We start from the raw sequence: 24,494 nt of genomic DNA, 5'->3' as shown, positions 1-24,494 counted from the left end.
AGTAAACTACGGTCTAATAAGTTAACAGAAGTTCATACATGTTGATTGATTGATTTACTTGAATGACCTTCAGCTATATGGTTATAAGACACTAGACAGCAACAACACACAGGACAGCCACATCATGATAAACAGTTCTGCAAATTCAAAGGACAGATCACAAACATCCAATTTCCATGACAAATTTGTCCTGTTATGATGGATACAGAATTCTGTCTTAGTTGTCAGACAAAAATCTCCTCATTACAGAGTCAGCTAGCTTTATGTATATTCTTGTGCAGTGTATTATGATAAAGACCTACAGGAGCAACACATTCCTAAGGAAGTTTTACAGGGACCTCTCACCAACTGTAGGGAACAAAGCCATTTTTCAGCTTTATCATCTGTGTGTCCAAGACAAACAAAACCTCCCAAACCTCCTTAGATCCCTCTAGGATGATAACCTTCCATCATTTTATTTGGCTGTACCGTATGCCATATAATTCTTATTCCCAAATCTGATTTTTATTCAAAAAGAAAGTGAAAAATGTGCCTTGGTGATGCTGAACATTCTTGAAGTCAGCAAATATAATCAAAACATATCCCTAAAGTTTTCTTTGGATAATGCTAAAATCTGCAAAGCTGCTTTAATTCAATCCATATGTCTAGATTACAATCTGATCTCATACATGAAAATGTGCTGACTTTCACAATGAATCAAAACAAGAATAGGAATGTTGGACATTGTTGCCTATTGGTACTACTGTTGGTAGGAGGTGGGGCTTTATTGAGCAGATATGTGGGCATGCTAACCAATAAAGACAAGAATTTAGGAGGAGAAAGTCTTAAGTCCTCATAAAAAAGGTCTGCGGCTGAGTTGATTGCAACCATCTGGAGAAGACAACAGTCCAAAAGGCATAAAGGATTGGGAGGAGGGTGGCAACAGGGGTTTTTTATTTGCAGGGGAGCTAGGAAGGGTTTTGCCTTCCAATCTGACCTAGCAGGCATTGCTGTACCCTTGCACCTGTTGGGGGAGATCCAGTGTCTTTACTTCTTCTTCAAACAGCAAATACAAGAGGAGGGTGGAGTTGAGACGGAGACAGGAGATGATCTTTTGCGCCAGATGTAGAATCTGGGAAGTTGTTCCAGAAATTCAGGCTGCAAGTAAACATGATAGCTGTAGTGGTATGTGATAAGGCTCCAATAATCTGTCAGTAGGGTGAGGGGGAGTGGTAAGCAGTTTACTGTTTAGCTGACAAAATGAATAATGAAAGGCCTGCCCAATCCATGTTTACTTGCTGCACCCACTTCCTTCAGAAGTGGAAAGCTCCCTGAACAATAAAGCCAGCCAAAAACTTGCAGTTCCTTGGCCACTTGAGGCTGGCTCCAAGAGTGAGTCAGTCCCCATAGACCCCAATGTTAAAATGTCCAACTTTATAGCATAAATAAACATGTTCACCGCCTGGTACAGTTTTGGTCTCCATGGCTAATGTCAACATCCATGACAACTGTATGTATAACTCACACATTTACATTTTATTAAAGCTTAACATTACGCATTTTAAAGGGCGGGGCCAGCACAACTAACTCACCCAGAGCTCCACCCTCTAATTCAAATATGGTCATTTCTGTCTCCAAAAAAACAAGATGGCGATAGCCGATATGTCAAATTTAAGGCTTCAAAGCAGCAGTCCACAAACCAGTGGGTGATGTACATCATGGTAGCTATGTCCATTGTATTATACAGTCTATGTTTCTTAAGGATTGTTTGCAGGGCATCAATTTGCATCTCAATGTTTCAAGCATTTCAAAATTCCAAGCAATCAGGGTACAATCTATCTTTTTGCTATAAGTATACAGATGGTATCATTGTCCCTGCTGTGTTCCCAACAAGTCTATCAGTTCCTTTATTGCTGCTGGATAGTGCCCACATGTTTTCCTGCTTCAGGCTTGATAGTCACTCATTTACAAACTTATCTCCCAGCACACACTTGAATCACCTGGTCATACATTGCCACTTGTCACCAACAGTAGTCAGTGAAGAAAAGATCAATTGTAAAATTGTGCATGGATATGAAAGTACACCCATCAAGGCATATTTTGCACCAGTGGTTGTCTGTCCTTTTAATAACTTGTAATGAGGAGGTCAGAGGTTTAGATCTCAATGCCCAAACATTTCTGCACTTATAAAAATGAAGAAAGTTTTGTCCAAAAAGATGGAGGAAGGGCAAATGAGAGAAAGAAAAAAAAGGGTTTTTCCCAGAAGATTAAGTGGATGTCAAAGAATTAGGGAGAGAAGAAATAATTCAGTTAAACATGGCTAAGACAAAACTAAGTCCAGTTGCATTCGATTCAATTGCCTTGAGAAGCAAATAAATAAGCAAATAATTAGTTTCCTTTCTATGATGAAGAAAAGAGTGCCAGTGCAATGTGCAGCAAAGTCTTAAAGTCCTCTTCCCTTCCCCCCATTGACGTACCAGTGCCCTGTCTTCTCCAAGACCAGTTGTCTATATCATCAGTCAGCCTGTCTGGTATCTGTTTTCTGGCTGACAGCCACTACCAATTTTGCTGTACCTAAGGTCGCAGCCAGGCAGGCAGTTATCTGACCAATGCAACACTACATATCAATCAATTTCAATCAATTTTATTTATAAAGCCCAATATCACAAATCACAATTTGCCTCACAGGGCTTTACAGCATACGACATCCCTTTGTCCTTAGGACCCTCACAGCGGATATAAGGAAAAACTCACATATCTGTGCTGCATACAGTCACATCAGTGGAAGCCTCTGGGAACACACACTGACCACTGGCAGAGGTTTGCACTTTACTACCTGCACACACATACCATACAACTGCCCAAACATAGGCATGTGGCTACACTGTATAGATATAACCTCTCCCTTTGATGAATCATGAAGAAAAACCCATACATTCATCCACTTAGATGACCAACAAAAAAATAACAAAGAACACAGTCAGTGTCTTCCTCAAAGACACTTAAACACAAGAAGTGTTTCATGCTGGGAGTGAATTTGAGAACCTCCCAAAACCTCCCTATTTCACATGATACTGAAAACACAGTAGAAACACAGTTTTACAGTAACCCTTGCAAAAACTTAGTTAATAAGTCACCATGAAAGGGCTTTTAGTGTAAATACATATGTAAAAAATGAACTACAGGCCACTACACAGTGGAACACACAAGCAGTTACATCTCAAATGCCTTTTCAAGAAGCCACACCACAGCACCTCCCTAAAAATAGAGTGTTCCCTCCACTCATGGGGATCTCATGGTTCTCTTCAACATTCCTGGTGTGAACCATCTGCAGAGGCGGCAGGGGTGGACGGGGGAACAAAATGTTCACATTACCACAGGACAAGTACTTTGTGATGGCCGAGCTGTTGACCTTTGAGATTTCTGTCTTATGAGTAAACACATGTTCATGTTTTCCATCATTTTCAAATTCATGTTGAAATATTTTGGATTGAGGTTAGTACAATAACATTGGCATTGACTACCATAAAGTTAAGCTAATTAGCAGAGAATTTGTCTTTTCATGGATTATATACTTCTCGGACATTAAAGATCCTATATGTGACATTTAGAGCATTTATATATATATAAAACAGAGAACAGTGTGTCATACTCAAATGGTGCCACAATATGCAACCAAGGGCAGAAATGCTAACAAAATGCCCGTAGCTAACTAAAAACAGTAGATCTCAGCACATCTCCTGTGGTGTACCCCAAGGTTCCATACTTGGTCCAGTCCTCTTCTCCATTCATTTACATCCACAGCCACACTATTCAAAAACAAAACATAACTTTTCACTGTTATGCAGATGACACACAGATCTACCTTGTACATAAGTTACTGTTGATATCAAGTCAGCATTGTCACAGAAGAGTAGCGCCCACCTTCAGGTTCCCCCCAGGTTAACACTGTTAGCTCTGTCAGCATTGTTGCTGTTGTTTAGCACCATTTATGGCATTAGCACCATTTTATTCATGGGCTCAGCCACGTCCAATCTGAGAATCATGTCCAGACAACTCAAATGCCCTGAATTTCGCAAGATAACTAATGACATACTGCTGGGTAAAGTGGTTGGTAAATTAATGGTACCAAAACATGAATCCCAAGCTTTCTCCCAACATTCATTTTGCTAGCTTACTTACTACAGTGCTGTATGTTATGCTCTGTGTTATTTTTGTAATGCTTTGGGAAAAAAGCCTGGGTAGAAGTCACATGACAGGCAAAACTACAGAGTGACTCTCTAGCCCATTTCCCACTGCACAAAAAAAACACTAACACTCACTAACATCTGGCTTTTTAATGTAATGGGAAAGGTTACAATTGGCATTCCCACCCAGGTCAAATGACTCTGCAGTAGTCACGGGTATTTATCAGCACCAGCTCCAATTGACATCGATGGAAGAACAACACCTGGGAGAATGTGATAATTTTAGCCCTTTTACCAACAAGATGCAATGGCACACCACCACAAAATACCACCTGGCTCATGGCTCAAACATCAGTCCAAATTAGCCTGCACCGTGTTTGAAAAAGAGACTGAATAAGTAAGAGATATATAAAAAGAAGTAACCACTGTAAAGTTTTCACAGGCCTTCCTGCTGCTTCCTACTGTTTACTAACCTGTTTTCCAGCCTGTTCATGACATTGAGCGTTGACACACCATTCAGCATTCTCGCCCGCTACAGAGGTGTGTACACAGCTTTGGTCTACTGGCAATAGTAAAAGAGTCTATAGCCTATTTTTAGTGGGTTTTCGTAATTGTAGTGGAAAAGGGGTATTAGACTACATAAAAAACATGGAATCACAGCTACCTTTAAAGCCTTGGAAAATTAGCCTCATTGTTGCTTATGCTAAAATCTGAATTCAACATCGCTCATCTATGTTGGATTTGGATGGATTTAGACTTAAATAATGAGATATCCTTCCCCTTTATATAACGCCTGCACTGCCATTAAGTTTTAAGGCTCTTTCAATTCTACTTATTGTAAAATGAATTTTATTATGAAAGTGGCAACTGAAAAAAACTGCCTGAATGGCAGGTTTTAGGAAAGTTTTAAAGACCTGTTAAACTAAATTTACTGGTTGTATTCTCACCCTGTTCAGATTTTTTTTTTTTAAAGATATTTTTTGTGCACTTTTAGCCTTTATTTGATAGGACAGACAAGTGTGAAAGGGGGAGAGAGAGAGGGAGTGACATGCAGCAAAGGGCCACAGGCTGGATTCGAACCCGGGCCGCTGCGGCAACAGCCTTGTACATGGGGCGCCTGCTCTACCACTAAGCCACCGACGCCCCACCCTGTTCAGATCTTGCACCTGGATATATGATTAGCAACATGTCAAGACCATTTAGGAGCCTGCTGACACCTGACCTTGCCTTTTAAACCCATTATTTCACTGCTTAAGGGTGTCCTGTCCGTCATCCCAACAGAAAACTCATTCCATTATCCCACCCTTTGGAGATGCCAAGAAAAAGACACAAACAGAGCCTATAAGCAAAGTTCTCTGAATACAAGTCTTGTATTAAACTATAGATACACACAAAATAGACATGAGTCGTTTTTCCTGTTCAAAGCCTTAACATTCACCTGTGCGGTCATACCTGCAATCTGACCCAAACAGCATTTGATCTGGGACCCTGAGGTCAAACACGACAGAAAGCTGACCTCTGATCAATATGGCAAATGACACCAGTGCACAGTTGTTGTTTTCAGCCCTTATAAAGACAAGAGCATTTCATATAAACAGAGAGGTGTAGGAAATAAACAAAGTTAACTGATTTCCTGAGTAACAGTATTAAGCATGTTTTGGTACTGGATACCCTAATATTGCTGGTTCTACTGCTGCCAAAACTACCACTTATACTTGTAGCAATATTTATAATACCAGAAACCAGAATAGTAACTGTGGCATTATTAAATTAGTCAACATATTCAATTATGGCCCAGAGTGAAACAAGACATGGCAACTAGTGTGCTTTCTAATGAATGTGTTCTTTGTGTGAAGACATATGATCCCTGACATTGGTGTGACAGATGACTCAGTGAATATTTCTTCCACGTGGATGACAAACCCTGCCTACAGATATGAGCCCGCGTGTTACTGCAGCTGGCTCTACCGGAACATTTCCATGTAGTTGCCTCAAGTCAAAACCCTATGAGGTCCAATCAGCATAAATGCCATAATATTCCTCTCTTGATTTCAAATAGTTATGGAATTGGATATCTGCTATGAACTCCAATGGGATCCTGCTCTGTGTGACCTAAAATATGGACATACAAGGCCCCCGTGCACAGAGCTAACTCTATAAAGAGTTGGTTTTCCCTGTTTGAGGTGGAAGAATTTGATTACATGCTTTGAGCCCTGACTTCAACACAGTCAAACACCTTTGGGCTGAACTGGTAGGCTGACTTTAAGCTAGGGCTATTGCTGTTGTGGCTGAATGAGAGCAAATCCCTTACCCCCCCTATCATTCTTGTAGTGTACGTAATGAAAGTTTATGACCCATAGCAAAAGACAACATAAATACACAGATCAGTCAAAACATGAAACCCATTGGTGGGTGAAATGAATAACATTCATCATCTTGTTACAATCCAGTGTTCTGATCAGAAACCTTGGGTCCTGGCATTTGTGTAGATGCCACTTGACATGCACCACCCCCCAAACACCACCAAGTACCCTTACCTCATGGCAGTGGCATTATCCATTGGCATTCAGGGAGTGCTGTTGCCATGAGGGGTTGTACTTGGTCTGTAAAGATGTTTGGGTGGATGGAGCATGTCATGTTGCAGCTACATGAATGCTAGGACCCAAGATTTCCCATCACCACATTGCATAGTAACAAGATTATGAATGTTGTTCAACTCACCTGCCACTGGTCTTGATGTTAGTTAAGCATTATTAAAGATTTGACTTGTTGAGTTTGGTTTAATTTACAAGTATCAGCAGAAAGAGAGACACAGAAACAAGGACAAGAGGAAGAAGAAGTACCTTAAAATTAGCCTAGGGACTGAAGTAATTTTAGACAAAGATGAAGACAGAGACAATGACATGACAAAACATCTTTTAAAAGGGAATCAGAGAGAAAAGAGAAAGTGGATACGATGCTCTCCTCATTAACCTGTCTGGTGAATGTGCTGTATAACAGCAGGGATCACATGTCTTCAGACACTGTGATGCAGCAGAAAATCAGTGAACAGCTGAGCATGTTACAATGCATACATGTGTGTTTGCTGTTCTACATGAATGTACAGTATGTGTGAAGAAAGCTTTGCTAACCTAATAACTGTTCAGGAACACAAAAGCCAGTGTAGGAGAGAATAAAAGAGTTGTAGTGAAAAAACAAAACAGCATGACTCGTGAATAGAGCCTGTCTGTAGAAAGCATTGTGTCAGCTGTTTGAGCAGAGCTAGTGCAAGAACACTGGCATATGCCAAGCAGGTTTAGCACCTAGGGGGGAGAGAGACAACACACACACAGCCCATTATCAACATGCAAGGACATTAAAGTGCACAAAGATACATTATACAGTGTTACGGCCTCCATACAAACAGTAACAAAACCCGGCTCATTAGGGGCAGGAGGCTGCAACATATAAAAGTGGACGCGACACCAAAGGTTACAATTTACCCACCAGCTTTATTGTGTCATCCCCAAAGCAGTAAACAAAAACACAAACAAACTAACTCCCTGTCCCTCTTATAACCTCCTCCTCTCAGGTGTGCAGCAGGTAGAGGGACGAAGGAGACCAGGCTGACAGAGAGAGAGACCAGGCTGCTGCACATAACACCAGTCCCTAAGTGGGCACATAGTGACCCCAATCACTCTGCTGGATCTTTTATCTCTTGTTTGAGAAACAGTAGTAACTAAGTCAATGCAATATAAATACATTCATTGGCACAGTTCATTATACAGTGAGTAAAAAAAATAATGGTCTTCAAATTTGCATGCCATTTCATATATCTCATATTATTAGTGGGGGGAATAAAAATCATGACTAATAACAAAGATACAATGTAACACCTTTTCATTAGAATTTTTAGAATGATAACATTTCAGCAGGTTAATGCTTGTAAACTGACGGACACACCATCTGTGTGTCCGTCAGTTTACTAGCAGGTCCAGAATAGTGACGGGCGTCACTGTGACTGCTGACAACCAGCCAACCATTACATCACACACCCAGGATACTCTGTCCTTGGCACGGCCTAGTGCTTAAAACGCTATGTGTTTGTTTATGTGTGTACCCCCACTGACTCAATGTCTAGACTACATACCTGTAAGTGTATATGCATGTATGTGTACCTGCCTGACAGCATGGCCATTTTTATTCATTTTTGCTGTTGGTCATTTGTTTTAATATTAATTGCAACAAGACAAAATATCTACATCTAAGGCAATCAATTCATCTTGAAGCATGTGTTTCGGTCCAGGATGTCAATGTACAGTATGTTTGTTTGTGTAAGGAAGCACATGGCCTGTGTGTGTGTGTGTGTGTGTGTGTGTGTGTGTGTGTGTGTGTGATCTGTATGTCCTCACCACCAAACTTTACAAGCTTTGTCACATTGTGAGGGCAGCATACACGCCTCCCTGCTCAATACAAAGCACAGTTATGGCCCCACATTTAGACAACGGCACATAGCCAAAGACTTAACACTGGATCGGCTTTAACAAGAATAAGACACTGGAGAAGAGTGGAATTGTTTGTGGTGTGTTTATAAAGAGAAACAGTGAGGTTACTTCCACAAGTAACTGAGTACGGGTCAGTCATGACCAATACATTTACTCAAGTACTTGAAGGAATACCTCACCCACAAAATGACCATTTGCATCCAAATGTATCTATTTGTGTATCCACGGTGAAGGTAAAATCCAAAAAAGGCAAATGTTCTTCATTACGGTAGATGGAGACCGCATTCAACTACAACAAAACTCTATCAAAACATGTGTTTACAAACTCTCACACAACTCATGCAGCATAATCCAAGTCTCATCTCGTATGCTCAGTACTTCACAAACACATGCATTTTTGCAGAAACATAACTGTTTTCAGTGACTTTCATTCATAAAAATGTTGGCCTTTGGATTCTCCGTTCACCATAGAGTAATGCCAGAAAAAACAAGTTTTCTTCACAAATTCCAGGTGACACATGGTGAGTAACTGATATACAAATGGTCAACAGTCCTCATGAATGAAAGTCATTGGAGACTGTGTTTAACTACAGCAGTTAGTTTTAGCAAAAATGCATGTGTTTGTAAAGTACTGAGCATACAAAATGAGACTTGGATTATACTGCACAGGTTATGTAAGAGTAAACGCATGTTTTGATATAGCTTTGCTGTAGTTAAACACGGTCTCCATCTACTTTTAACAAAAACTGTTACGTCTTAGCAAAATTGCATGTGTTTTTGAAGTACTGAGCATACGCAATGAGACTTGGATTGTACTGCACAAGTTTGTAAATACATGTTTTGATAGAGTTTTCATTCATTCATTCACTTTCCGTACCTGCTTATCCTGTTGGGGGTTGCAGGGGGCTGGAGCCTATCCCAGCCTATCCCAGCCTATCCCAGTCATTGGGCGAGAGGCAGGGTACACCCTGGTCAGGGCTAACACTTAGAGAAAGACAGGCAGGCAGGCAGTTTAGAGTCACCAATTAACCCCCACCCTAGGTTTGAAGACCCCACCATGATTCAAACCAGGAACCCTCTTGCTGTGAGGCGAGAATGCTAACCACTCGACTGAACTAGCCATAGCCTTTTCAAACCCTGGTTGATTTACAGGGTTTTGTTGTAGTGGTGGTGTTCTACTGGCAAAAGGATCAGGGCTTATGGGATCAGCTTTTAGTTTAATGAGACTAAAAGCTGAAATGTTCAATAAACAACAATTTTGCCTAATTAAAAAAAATTGCCATCCCATGGATAGAAACTAAATGAACTGTTGGATGTAGCAATTAGCGTCGTCACAAATGCGATTTTGAATTCCATTCATACAAATAATAAAAACTGGGGTAAATGTGGTAATAACCAAGGAAGGACTTTCTTGCTCTCTCTGTTGCCGGTGGTTTGCCGCCAACTGTTGCGTATCATACTAGCGCAAAGAGTGTCTCTCTGCATCTGTGTCTGATGCCTGGTGACAAAGTGGCAGTATTTGACAACTTGGGTTGTTGCCTGCTGCCTCTAAAACTGACCTGCCCGGTGTATATGAGTGGCAGTATTTAACAAGTTGGGAGTGAGGTTGGCCTGGACCCTTTGGGTTCCCAAGCCAAGTCCCCATAGACTGACACTCAGTATGGGCCTTTCTGCATGATGAGTACTTTTTATATTTGAAACTTAAAGGAGCTATATGTAAGAAATCTAAAGCAAATAGTCATAAAATCATCCTAATATGTCACAGAGACTAAGGAATAATGTTAGAATATTCGCATTTAAAAGGAAATGTTATGGTCCGCAAATCATGTTTATGTTTTGAATTTGTGTTTTGGCCTGTTGCGCCACCCACCGCCGTCTACCAGTCACGCAGTCAGTAGAGTCTCAGCATCAGTTACAGTTACGACTGAGCTACAATGGCTGACAGTGCGACTAAACCCAAATGACCTTGTTATGATTCCCAAAAATGGCAAGACAAAACTCAAGGCAAAGCAAGGGTCTATAGGAGATGCTTTTGAATGGTGGAGACGGTTGAAAGTGAAGAAGAATTTGAAATCGGATGTTGAAGTGGCTACTCTTCTCCTCGACAGGCAAGCTTGAGCCAAAGTTGGCTAACTAGCATCATAGCTAGACGGGGATGGACATTTCGAATACTTTCAACTGTTATTCATTTTCGATCGTACATTGTAGCCCATGTGCAGATGAGTCATCGACCCGACTGATTTTTTTGAGAAACAAACGTTAGCAGCACAGCAAGTAGCATTAGCAGTGTCCCGGTACATAGCATTAGCAGCCGGCTCCTCCTCCGCTGTATCCCGGCAGCAGCGTTAGCAGCAGAGAAGCCGGACTTGCTCGAACTGTCTGCTGGAAAACCGAAGATCAAGGACGCGGCGATGCAGCCCTGCCACGGCAGCCACCTGTGGGCAAACAAACCAGCAACCTCGAATCTGTAGGGGAGAGGGGGCGGACACAACCATTTTGGCCACATTCTTACATACGGTGCCTTTAAGAAACTTCTGTACTATTACTTCAGTCAAATTTTTACTTATATTATGGTATTTTACATGCTAGTATCACTTCTAAATACTTAGAAGCAACTGGTAGCAGTTAATGATTGGAACATATTATGACAAATGTGAATAGTCAGTAGGGCTGCTCGATTATGGAAAAAATCATAATCACGATTATTTTGGTCAAAATCAAAATCACGATTATGCAAACGATTATGCGGTGCACGTGATGACTTATATTGTTTACACAACGGTATGTCATTTCTGTCTACATGGTCGTGCGTTTACAATTCTCGTCTGCTCTCTGTATCGCACACGGTGGAGTTCGGCCCAGATGCACACGCACGCACACACACACACACACACACACACACACACATGCGTGCACACACACAGACCAACCTCTCTCGCTCTCCCTCTGCCATTTTCTGCACACTGTTTTTGAAATTTTCCACGATCACCTGCCTCTCACATTATTCGTAGTTCACCTACTTGACAGGCTCGTGGAGTGAATAGAGGAGGGAGTAGTATTGCGCATGAGCGGCTTCCGGGTGCATTTGATTTGCAACACAAGACAATGAGAGGAAACTGACAAGAGGCGCATAATCGTTTTATGTCGATTATTTTGTTTTCATAATCATTGAAAGCCCAAATCGTAATCTAGATTAAAATTCGAGCCCTAATAGTCAGGCTGTTCTCATGCAGTGTTTCTTATGTTTTTCCACAAAAAGTAATGCACGAAAGCACATACACAACCCACGTAATAATGTGCCAGTATTCGTGCATAAACCACATATTTTAGATGCGTAATGAAAGTAGCAGTCACGAGCAGTCCGTTTAGGAGGCAGGTTGGGGTGGTGGATGGGTCACAAAACACAGGTCATTGAGAGGTATGTCCTCACTATGTTTTCTCTCCTACACCTCACCACAGCAACTTTACTCATCTAAACCTAACCTCTGCTACTTGACGTTAAGGACATAACATCATTCGTGGGGTGGAAATTTGTAGGATATCATACAAACTGTTGTATGAAGATACATTGGAATAGTGCAACCAAAATAATGCATTGATGCCAGTATTTTTTGTTTTTCTAAAATCACTGTCAATACACAATCTTCTACCAAAAAACTCTAAGCAATGTAGTATATCCTCTACTTCACAGCTTATTTTCACCCTCACTGCAGACTATCACAATAAGAATATTATGTCAAAACATTAAGTCTATATTCGGTACATACACTAGGTGTAGAGAAAATTAAAATACACTAAAGCTCTTAAAGGTCACTACAACAACATTAAGCGATAACAAAGACACACTGTGAATCACTACAGGAATATCACAGTGATTTCTTCTTAGCAACTGGCCCTCTCCCCTTTGTAAGCAGCCCAAATGGCTGAGCTCCCAGTGTTAGAGATGCAGGCAGGGGACCAAGACAACACTTTTGTTGCCAAGGATGTTGCAGTCAGGCAGACAGAATATCAACCTGCAGCATAAGCATTCAGCCTGCTACCACAGGCTTGTTGTTGTCATTCACATTTGCACACCATATTCAAACAGAAAGTGCTACACGCTTCTGACTGGGGTTACATAATAGCTGCCTGTTTAGCTCAAGGTAAACAACTACTTACAAAGAAACATGCTTTAAACACAAACACACTCATATGGCATCCTTCTGAATAATTTACATATTTTTGAATTGTGGGATTTTTATAATTTGTTGTGGTAAAACAGTAAATAATGTCTACTTAAGATGGAAGTGAAATGGTAAAAGGTAAATCCTGGTTAATACGGGTAAATCAGTACAGACTCTCTTCTCCCACAGGTGGGTAAACACACAACAAATAGCTTGTTAAAGGTTATTAAAGGTCGTCATTACCTTTCTCCTCTGGCATTGTCTCTCAGCTGTTTTCCTAAATGTGCTATGTCGTTATGTCCTTTAGTGATAGTAATTATAGACAATATCCCAAAAATCTGTTAAAGTTGTCTGATGGTGTTGCAACACATCCTCCGCATGCTCTGCAGCTCTGGTGTAAGAATAGATGGGAGCAGAGAGTGAGCACTCTGTCAACCACTATCTCTGGAATGAGCTGTAGGTCATATGACTCCCAATGCCCCACCCCCACCCCCACCCCTCTTGCTCCTACCTCTCTGAGTTATTGCAGCTATTTGTTATAAATAGAAGCATGTGCAGCTCAAAGAGAAAGACACCTTCTCCTGGTAGTCTATTGCTGAGCATGTCCCAGTCTCCTCAGTCCACACAAAATTTGTCTCACTGACAACCAAACTCGAATGCTCAAAATGTGTGTGGTGTAAAACAGTATTTTGTGTTCTCTTCCCTTTACTGTTATTTTCTATCATAAGGGACCAAATTTTACTGGTCATTATCAGTACCAGCTCCAAAGCATTTTATAGATTAAAGCTGCACTAATCAATACTATAAATATCAACAGTGGATAAAATTACTATGAGTAACAATCACAATGGTCATTTCAAAAGAGAAAATTATGTGTGAGTTTTGGCAGCTGAAGGGTGCTGCTCTTAAATGTTTTTTTTTCCAGAAGAAAATCCTGTTGGGGGTAGCTGGGGGGCTGGAGCCTATCCCAGCTGATGTTGGGCGACAGGCAGGGTACACCCTGGACAGGTTGCCAGACTATGACAGGGCTGACACATAGAGACAGACAAATATTCGCACTCACATTCATACCTACAGACAATTTAGAGTCTCCAGTACCTGGAGAAAACACTGATGTGGGGAGAACATACAAACTCATGGAAGGGTTCGAATGAGGAACCCTCTTGCTGTGAGGCAACAGTGCAAACTACTGCACCACTGCCCCACCGATATTGGAATACTTCAGTTAAATTAGAGTCATTTCAAATCTAGGTCATCTGATACTCTATTTTGACTATGGGTCATGCTAACTTTGCATAGACTAAAAATAATGGACGTAGCTACCATAACAACACTCACTGGTTTATGAACTCCCGTTTTGAAGCCTCGAATTTGGCATTTCAGCCATCGCCATCTTGGTTTTTTCCAGACAGAAGTGACCATATTTTGGTGAGAGGGTGGAGCTGTGGAGCAGTGAGGGGTGGATCTGACTGAGAAGCTGAAGGACACTATTGGCAGACAGCCTGTCACTCAAGGTGCCCCTGCCCTTAATTATGCATATCTTTAAGCATTTATGAAATGTAAACAGGTGGGTTATATAAAAAGTCATCACTCATTCATTTTCCATAACCGCTTATCCTGGTACAGAGTGTGCTGGAGCCTGTCCCAGCTGTTTTTGGGCGACAGGTGGACACATCGCCAGGGGTGACACACACAGACAACCATTCACACTAACTTTAACACCTACGGCCAATTTAGAGTCACCAATTAGCCTGCATGTCTTTGGACTGTGAGAGGAAGTTGGAGTACCTGGTGAAAACCAAAACTGACACCGGAAGAACACTGTTTTTGTACCAGGTTGTAAACATGTTTATGTCTGCTGTGTAATTGGTCATTCTTAACACTGAGGTCTATGGGGAGTGACTTGCTTCTGGAGCCAGCCTCAAGTGGTTAAAGAACTGCACTTCGCTGTTGTCTTAATTTTTCTGCTCCCAAGGTTGATGCTTGTAACTCTGCCTTGCCACCAATGTTGTAGAGATTTGGGAGATGCAGACGCTGGCAAAAACTCATCCGGGCAAGAAGCAGGAGCCTCCTCAAGCTATCTAAATATACTTAAATTTTATGTAAGCAATTAAAAAGCTTGTCTTTGAGTTGGACTAATTATACACCAAGAAATTAGCCCCCTGGGTTAGCATTTGTAGCTAACTGAGGAGAGATCAACTTTGGGGCCACTTGCCAGTGGATAAAGTAAACTATCTGATATGTCGAAGGTTGTAACCTGTAGTGACCAACCCACAGTAAATTATTGCAAACCCTGCAGTTTCTCTTTAGCTAGCTTTTAGCCTCTTTTAGCTCATTGTTTTGGATATCCATCCCACAAACTCCACTTTCATAAAGAGCGGCAACAGCAAAAAAGCAAAAAACCTTAGCTAAACCCAACCAATAAACTACAGACAAGGCTAGCAACTTTGTGAAGAAAGTGAAACATCTAGCAGCTAAACAGCCAGCATTTTTTTGTGCCACCACCACATAATTTAACTCATTACATGCTACCATCACAAAATGAGGTGTTAAGGGGTCAAGGAACCCATAGAATTTCTATGACCACTACTCCCACTTCTTCTGAAATGTAAGGGATAGTAATAGCTAAGCAGTTAATTGCATTTTTTCAGTAAAATCTTTCACAAGTGGAAAGAAGCACCAAAATTGGCACAGATACTACTTGGGGGTTGTTCTTTTGATAAAAACCCATTAGCCACGCAAAAATCAAGATGGCCGCCATTTTTTCCAAGATGGCCACCAATTCAATCCCAGAAATGCTATTTTGGGGGCAACTTTGTGTAAAATTGTCCAATAAGTAAAATCTTGATATCTAATCATATATTTTTGACCACAGAGAAGCCAGATTTATTGTATTGGAGAGGCCAAGAAGCTTCCTATCATATTTCAGCCATTGAAAGAAAATATTATGCTTACTGATCTCTGGGCTGCTACATTTGGCGTAGGGGAGAGTGGCTTAAGATGAGCCACACACTGTTTTTAAATTAGTTTATAACCCTAACCCTAACCCACAACACAACACAACCATTCAGCCCGAGTTAGCTATATTGCTAATTTACATCTGCGGTCTCTGCGGCTTCTCTGCTACTGTGCAATTTGTTGTCATGTGACCTTAAATTCATGAAGCACCCATCATTTCTATCTGGCTGTGATGGAGAGAAGTACATGGGAGAAGTGGTAAGTATTTATTTACACGAGAAACTTTAATAATACTATAATTTGACACCAGAATCATTGAAATTGGCCCAGAAAATGAAGTTATGTTGTAAAAGATGGTTGAAATGGTGGCCATCTTTAAAAATGGTGGCCATTTTGAAATTTACATGGCTAATGGGATTTTTCAAAAGAATAACCCAAGAGGTACACTCAGTCAAATTTTGGTGCTTCTTTCCAGATTTGAAAGATTTCTTTGCTTATCTTCTCAGTTATAACAGTCAGAGTGAAACGTGAATAATGATGTGCCACTGAGTTCACATTCAGGCACAAGAATAAATTCCCCCAATAACAGGAATTTTCATTTACACTCCCCTGCTGACGGCTAAAGGTCACTATCATCAGTAACTCTGTGATGGTCTGTGTCACATCACAATCTGTCTCAGTATTTCAAAGGCTTGGGACTGGATGAGGGCTACATATCCTTCAGCTGTCCATCAGAGAAGAAACTATAAGCTAAGGGGAATTACAAAGATGGCTTTCTGTTTTGACGCTACACTGTTATGATTTTACAATAGACCAAATCACGTTTGTTTACAATAACTTGCTGGTAGAAAATCCCTGCATCATGTACATACATTTAAATGGCACTAAGCAAAAGCTGCCTCATCTGGTTAGTTTTCAGCCACCTAAAAAAAAAAATCCACCTAAAAAAAACCAACATCAATTTAAGTGTTTGCTACGTTTCGAATATTTTCAACTCTTATCTTGCCACCAGACAGCAATTTTTCTGATAGGAAACTGAAGCTGTTACCAATCACTAGAATCCATTGACAAGAAAAGTAATTTTATTAAAGGAGAATATGGGAGTTGCTGGTCTACAGCTGCTTTTTATATTGCGTACACTTAAACTGATATTGATACTTTAAGGGTTATAAAAATTTGTTTTGCAGTCCCATCCACAGCAGGACCTTGCTAAGCTTCTATGCTGGTAGTTCATCAAAGACACTAACCAAGCAACACAGTACATAAAGTAAGCTCAGCAGAAATGCCAGGTAGGTTGGACCACCATGTTCAGCTGTATATCTTTAAACCTTACAGTTACAGCTGAAAATGACAACAGAAATTAACAAGTCAAATCAAAATGAATTGCCAGTTGTCCCCAAGGAAGTGACTACTTTTGCTGGTGCAACTTCACAGTGATTCGGTCTATACGTAGAGCCCTAGTCGAGCTAAAACTGAGATGGATTTGTTTAGTTTTTGGTGTCCTGTTAATAATTTTGGAAAAGGGCAACATGACAGTTTAATGGCCCTTATACATAATGTATAATGTAGTGTAACTTGACTCACTAACAACAGTTGAAAAACGTTTCATGAGAAACTAACAACTCAAATAATTTGCATGGCCAAAGCATACAACAACCAGTTACGTGTTGTGACTGAACACTGTATGTACAGTGTGGAGAAGCAATGAAGTTTTGCAGTTTTTCATTCAGCTGGTTTGGGATCACCTTAGGGTAATGGTGATGATGTTGGACCCTCTCCATGTTCTGGGCCCCAGTAAAACAATGGCCACTTCCGCAGTGGTTAAGTAGCAGGCACATTCATTAGGCACTGAGCCAAGCGAACATACCAGAACCACATGACGTGAGGGAGAATATTTGTCCACAAAGATGAAATAAGTGTCTTCTATGGTGGATCAACCCAAATGTTACTTTTATTACTTTTTATCAGCCGTGCCAGCAGCAAGGCTCTAGGTACTGCAATACCACTTAGGATGGGCAACCACTTGGAATGGTCAGGCATTCAGGATTGAGGCCCATTTTGAACAACTTCTGTGTCCCCACTGCTGCATCTTGATCCCACCCCACCAGTTTTAGCCTGATTATATTTAACATAATTTGCTGACAGTAGTTAGTGGCATGGTAATTCCAATATTACATTTAAACACTAGAATTTCCGCCCTGCGGTTGTATGCCCACCAGTCAAATTTCTTTTACAGTATACATCCATGTCTGTGAAAACATGGATGCTTCACACACATTTTCCCCCTGGCAGCACAGATCTATCCAATCAGTACAGTTTCATGATTAGTGTCACCAATTCAGGATTTGACCAAATGTAACCTCTTCTGTGCCTGAGTTATGGAGTTTAATATTATGTTGCAGAATGTGTTTTTGCAGAACATTGTGATGTCACAATGAAGTTGACCTTTGACCTTTTGGATATAAAATGTCATCACCTTATTTTTTGATCCTATTTCACATTTGTGTGCAGTTTAGTCATAATTAGCACATTAATTCTTGAGTTATGGCCAAAAACATATGTGAGGTCACACTGACACTTTGACCTTCGACCACAAAATTATAATCAGTTTATTCTTCAGTCTGACCTTAAAGTTTGACCACCAAAATCTAATCAGTTCATTGCTGAGTCCAAGTCAACATTTGTGCCAAATTTGAAGAAATTCCCTCTTGGTGTTCTTCAGATATCTAATTAAAAATGAGACAGACAAGGTCACAGTGACCCTTACCTTTAACCACCAAAGTCTAATTACTACATCACTGAGTTCAAGTGAATGTTTGTGCCAAATTTGAAGAAATTTCCTCAAGGCATTCTTGGGATGTAGTGTTAACAAGAATGAGACAGACAAGGTCACAGTGACTTTGACCTTTGACCTATGACCACCAAAAACTACTCAGTTCATCATTGAGTGCTAGTGGACATTGTGTCAAATTTAAAGAAATTTCCTTGGGGCATTCTTGAGACATCATTTTCACAAGGATGGGGTGTACATACAGATGGACAATCCAAAAACATAATGCCACGACTATTGCTGGCCCAGAGGCATAAAAAGTTTAGAAATCATTACAATATGATCAACCAGAACCAAACCAGGGTTTTTTGCCCTTAACTACATAAGGCCACGGCTGCATTAGCGTGAGAAAGTAGGCTGTTAGAGGTGATGCCAAGTGTGCTGACGGTGCTCAGACAGAGTTATTCTGGGGCTTACTGTGTAAATTTAGCCTGTTATATGTTTTATTGATTAATAAGCTTGTCTGTGCAGATGCATAGATGTTTATGAAATTGCATTTAATGCCCAAATTGCTACTCATTATACCCTCTTAAGGAAAAAAAGCTCAAGGTAGCCAATACAATTCACACGGTGCAAAAATTTTACTTGGCTATGCCTTTCTTTTATTTTTTTATTACAGTTGCATATCTATAATGCTGTAGGCTGAGGGCAGCATATGGAGTAGGCCTAGATTTGATAGTGCAATTCAACTATCAACTTCCTGTGCCCACCTCCAAAAATTGATTGCCACCCATTACAAATAATCCTGCCGCTGAGTTAAGAAATATCTTAATAATGAATGGATTGACATGAAGTTGCCATTTGTACAGACATTCATACATTCATAGTCTCCAGAGAATGAACCCTAGTGACTTTGGTGATCCTCTTACTTTTCATCTAGCTCCACTAGCAGGTCAAAGTTTTCATTCATCCATTGAAATATCAGTACAGTACCTAATGGATTTATGGTTCTCAGAAGATAAATCCTCTCCTGACATTTCATCTAGCTCCTCCAGATTTCAGGATTGGCCTAGAAACAAAGGATGTCACTTGAACTCTGGCAGATAGAGGACAGGCACAGCATAAGCTGCATTCACTGCCATGGTTTCTATGCTGCCAGGCCAGATCAGCAGGTGCCCATAAAGGAGGTTATTAAACACTACCAAAAATAACAGACACAGAAGTGTATAAAAGCTGAGCTGGTTGTCAGTGAGCAGAGACACATGCCAGTGGGACTGAGCAGTGAGTATGGCCTCATTTTATCCCTGACACCGTCCCCTTCTTTCTCACACATCCTTAACTCCTCTCTTCTTTCTGTCTGAGGCTGCTAGGGATCATCAGTGGATTAAACCAAAGGAAGTGTTCAGTAAATGGCAGGAAGCTTCAGGGAAACAGTATGCATGGTGGGCTGTGCCATGTGACTCAGCAGCAGGCAACACTTTATGTGAGTGTGTGTGTGTGTGTGTGTGTGTGTGTGTGTGTGTGTGTGTGTGTGTGTGTGTGTGTGTTTGAGGGAAAGAAAGACAAAGGATCTGCACTGCAAATCATCCAGCACCAGAGCTGCCAAGTGACGTCGACAACACATCCAAAAGTGGGACCAAAACAGAGCATCAGTGCTTCTAGCCGAGCCAAAAAAATCAAGCCATAACACGATTTACAGCTGCATGATAACATTTATGAGCATCAAAATACCAAATATGATAACAAAAACGTTACTCAGGACTTTTGTCAAAGAAATCTATTCAGACTTTTTGCATTTTAGATAAATACCATTCATCTTGTAAAAAATATTGACTGAATAACAATGACTCTTTGTTTTCCCCCTGACTGCAACCAATGACAGTGGTTTAGCTTTGCAATAATCTGGCAGCAACTTTCAGCAATGTTCTCCAGAGGAGCAAGCCTTGCATGTCACTGATATAAATGTTGAAAAGCAACAGCATCTGCTTGAGAACAAATACAGTAACAAGGCAAAACAAGAAACAGCTCAGCATGTGGCATCTTTTCTTGCTCTGGCAGGATAAAGCACTGAAAAACAGAGAGACTCATATCTGCATAAATACCATTCTCCCCCTTTCCCTTATTCCTCTATACCTTCTCCTTTTCCTCTTTCAGAGAGCATGCATTTGCTCCATCAGCTGGAAAGATGCTTCAGGTGATTTATTATCTTGTTGTAGCATCTGCCCTTTCACCCATATTTCCATTTGGTACAGAGAATCAAACTAACAACCTGCCTGATTTCATAACTTTCGAGAAGTATCCACCCATCATCCCGGTTTCATCTTTACTTTTGCACTCAGGCTAACTCATGCTTTTGTTTCAGAGCTGTGCACATATGCAAGCTAACAAGCTAATCAAAGTGAAATCGATCATTGTTAGCAGTACATTATGACGTTCACAAAAACCCACATTCTTCATGCACCTCAGACTCTTGATTTTTGCAATACTTGCTTTTTTCTCTTAGTATGTTCATATTCAATATATCCTCATACAACAGTTTGTATGATATTCTACAAAACTGCATACACAGTGGTTTGTTTGATGTCCCATGATTTAGCGCCCCATGAATGAGATTATCTTCTTAACATAAAGCAACCCGGTCTCACTCCAGAGCTGTCAAAAACCAGCGCTTGGACAGTGACTTTCAACATCAGATACCGACGATAAAAGCCGTCCTTTGAAGTCCTTGGACAATAACAAAAGTCTAAGTAGAGGAGAGCCCCCATATGACTGTAAAGCCAAACCCTGTTCCTAAACTCAACCACATGCTTTTGTTGCCTGAACCCAACCATATCCGTGTATTGTTGAAGGAAAAAAAGCATCAATTTACGGTGTTGTCCTGATGTAGTGCATTAATTTTGAAAGAGACTGTATGCAAATTGTACACTTCCTGTGAAAACAGAAGTGTATTTTGAAAACAGACAATGTATGTAACAGGCTGAAGTTGACATGGCGTCCCAGAACATCAACAACCAACACACCCAGGGTACCTTGCGCGTCATATCTTGACGTGGAAAGTCCATGACCAAACGTCAATACGTGACGAGTGTGGAGTGGGAATGTGTTGCGTAAAATATCAGAGGTTAGCTTAGCTTAAAATGACAAAGTTCACTCAAAGTTTACACAGTTCTAAATGCCCATGTCCCATCCACCACCCCAACTTGTCACCCTCCAAGACCTCTTCCCTCTATATTCTTTACAGAGTTCCCACATATATTCATGGTCAAAATTTCAAAACTTTTCCATGACTTTTCAGGGACCCACAAGAACATTTTCATGATCATTCAAAATGTATAATATGAACAAAGTTGTTCAGTATACTTTACTCCAAATGTTAATTACTGTATGAAAATTTAACTGCAACCTTTTCCAATCTCTAATACTTGGTTCTGTTTAAATTAAACATGTTAAATTACATTCACAACATAATTTTTTTCGCACCACTTACCCTGGCGTTATTTAAACATATTAGATTCAAACATTCATAGAAAATAAAAAAAAAAGTATGCAATGGTAAACAGAATATCACACATCATTTCCTCCTGTTTGGAATACTGTAACTTTCTGTACACCGGTATTAGTCAGTCCTCTCTGTCCTGCCCCCAGCTGGTTCAGAGCTCTGCTGCCAGGCTCCTCATAAGTACCCAGATGAGAGACCATATCACACCTGTTTAAGCCTCTCTCCATTAACTGCCTGTAAAGATAAGAAATCACTTCAAGGTTCTCCTGTTTAATGATCTGGCCCCATTGCAGACCCCCAACCCCTTATTCTACCATCAGGTCCCTCAGGTCAACTGACCTGGGGCTCCTGGCTGTCCCACACTCCAGATTCAAGTTCAGGCGTGATGGTGCCATTGCTGTGTCTGCCCCCAAACTGTGGAGCTGCATCCCATCCCAGTCAGATCTGCCCCCTCCATTGACTTGTTTAAGTCTAGGCTAAAAGCCTACTTTTACACATTTGCGTTTGAGTCCCCCCCAGGTGTGTTGTGTCTCTAAATGTATAGGCTGTGTACCTGACTTTATATTGCCTCTAGTGTGTGTTTTTAGCGACTTATTCCTTTTGTGCAGCACTTTGGTCAGTGTGAGTTGTTTTTAAATGTGCTTTCTGAATAAATTTGAGTTGAGCTGAATATATCAAGGCCAGAATATTGTGTTCTCTGCCACAGAGGAGATATAAAGCATACCATGACCATATGTCAGGGATCATCCAACAAATGAAGCTTGTTTCTAGCTACAAACTATGCTGAACAGCCTAAAACCAGAGTTTGGAGTACAATTTGGTGTCTAGATGTGGGAAGATAACAGGTAAAAGTTGAACTAGGAACTGGGTCTGTAAGTTTACATCAGATAGGTGTTATACTTTTTTATTGAGTTTTGCTTGTCTGGAGGTTTAATCACAACATGTCTGAATGTCTACAGGCTAATGTTTCTTGCCACATTAGACTTCTTGTTAGCAATGTCACCCCCTGAAATATAGAGTTGTAATAAACTTTTTTTAACAGAAAGCATTCAAAGTACCAAATGAAGATATAGTTAGAGGGAGAGGGCTATCATGCTGCCCTTATGATACACCTTATCTAAATCACTCACCACTCCCAGCATTTTCCTACACTCATTGCCAACCATGTCATGTATGCATTAGCATTGTGGATTTTATCAAAGACACCCTGCAGTGTTTTAACTCTAATAGGAAACCACTGGGTCATTATGTGTGTGTGTGTGTGTGTGTGTGTGTGTGTGTGAATGTCAAACACTGAGTAAATGTAGCTTACCTTCAGACCTCCAAAATGAGTCGCAAAAAGGTTTATATTCATATTTGTGTTTCCCTTTCACTACTGTATAACCAGAAAGGGGGTCGTTTGCCATTCCAAAGGGTCGACATTCCGAAAATTCATTTCCATTAATCGGAGTGGCAGCCCTTCCTCTTTTTTTCAAAGGGTCCGCCGTTCCGAATTCTGTTCCCTGAGTCCTGACAGTAGCTGTATTTCCCATGCATTTCAATGATTTTCATTGGGGAAGCTCGCGAGTAATTCAGTCAGACAATACCTGTTTTTCAGCGAACTCCTCTGGTAATTTTGTTAAAAAGCATGGCATATAGTTCCACAGTAACTTATTATTATTATTATTATTGGGTCTTTTAAGAGTGGGCTACAATAACTACCGGGCCATCAAATCACAGCATCAGCGGTGAGAGGACACGGAATTGTGTGTGTTTTTACGCACGGGTCGGTGGTGAAGTGGCGCACATGACTCTTGGTGTCATTTAAAAACAGATAATACATCTGGCTACATCTTTCCCACATCAAATATCCGTGATCGCCTAGACAGTCATGTGTGCCACTTCACCACCGACCCGTGTGTAAAAGCACACACAATTCCATGTCCTCTCACCGCGGATGCTGTGATTTGATGATCACTGTAGCCCACTCTTATAAGGCCCATAATGATAATAATAATAATAATAATAATAATAACTTACTGTCGGCATATATGCTATGCTTTTTAATAGAATTACCAGAGGAGTTCACTGAAAAACATCAGCCTGAATTACTCACGGTCGTCCCCTGTGAAAATTGCTGACATGCATGGGAAATACAGCTTCTACAGGCTCGCCATAGCTTACTGTCAGGACTCATTGCTGACCAGAATTTGGGATGGCGGACCGTCGGAATGGCGACATTTCGCAGTGGCAACCCTTCTGAATGGCGATATTTTGAAGTGGCTGCCTGTAACCAGCCAGAAATACAGGTCATACTCACAGTGTGATGAACAGCCAGAACACCCTGGCATGAAGTTAAAGATGAAACAGGCTTTTCAGCAGTTCTAGCAAGATTATTGTGTGTATATATATATATATATATATATATATATATAGTGTATATACATATATATAGTGTATATACTGTATATATAC

General features: G+C 40.7%; 1 protein-coding gene across 3 annotated transcripts in view; it reads right to left on the bottom strand.

The window, feature by feature from the left end:
• The window catches only part of ablim2 (actin binding LIM protein family, member 2), a 247,952-nt gene that overhangs the window by 168,163 nt on the left and 55,295 nt on the right, over positions 1-24,494 (bottom strand). The window contains exon 1 of one of the 3 annotated variants that reach the window (XM_049568829.1): positions 13,057-13,233. The exons of the other annotated variants lie outside the window; for them this stretch is intronic. Within the exon in view, the coding sequence (XP_049424786.1) occupies positions 13,057-13,072 (16 nt within the window). The 5' untranslated portion in view covers positions 13,073-13,233. Of the gene's footprint in view, positions 1-13,056; positions 13,234-24,494 lie in introns of those variants that run through there. 3 annotated transcript variants of the gene reach the window in all.

Source organism: Epinephelus fuscoguttatus, linkage group LG23, assembly GCF_011397635.1.
Source record: "Epinephelus fuscoguttatus linkage group LG23, E.fuscoguttatus.final_Chr_v1".
Taxonomy (NCBI): domain Eukaryota; kingdom Metazoa; phylum Chordata; class Actinopteri; order Perciformes; family Serranidae; genus Epinephelus; species Epinephelus fuscoguttatus.
The sequence above is the reverse complement of the archived record's forward strand: the minus strand, read 5'-3'. Positions and strand labels throughout refer to the sequence as shown.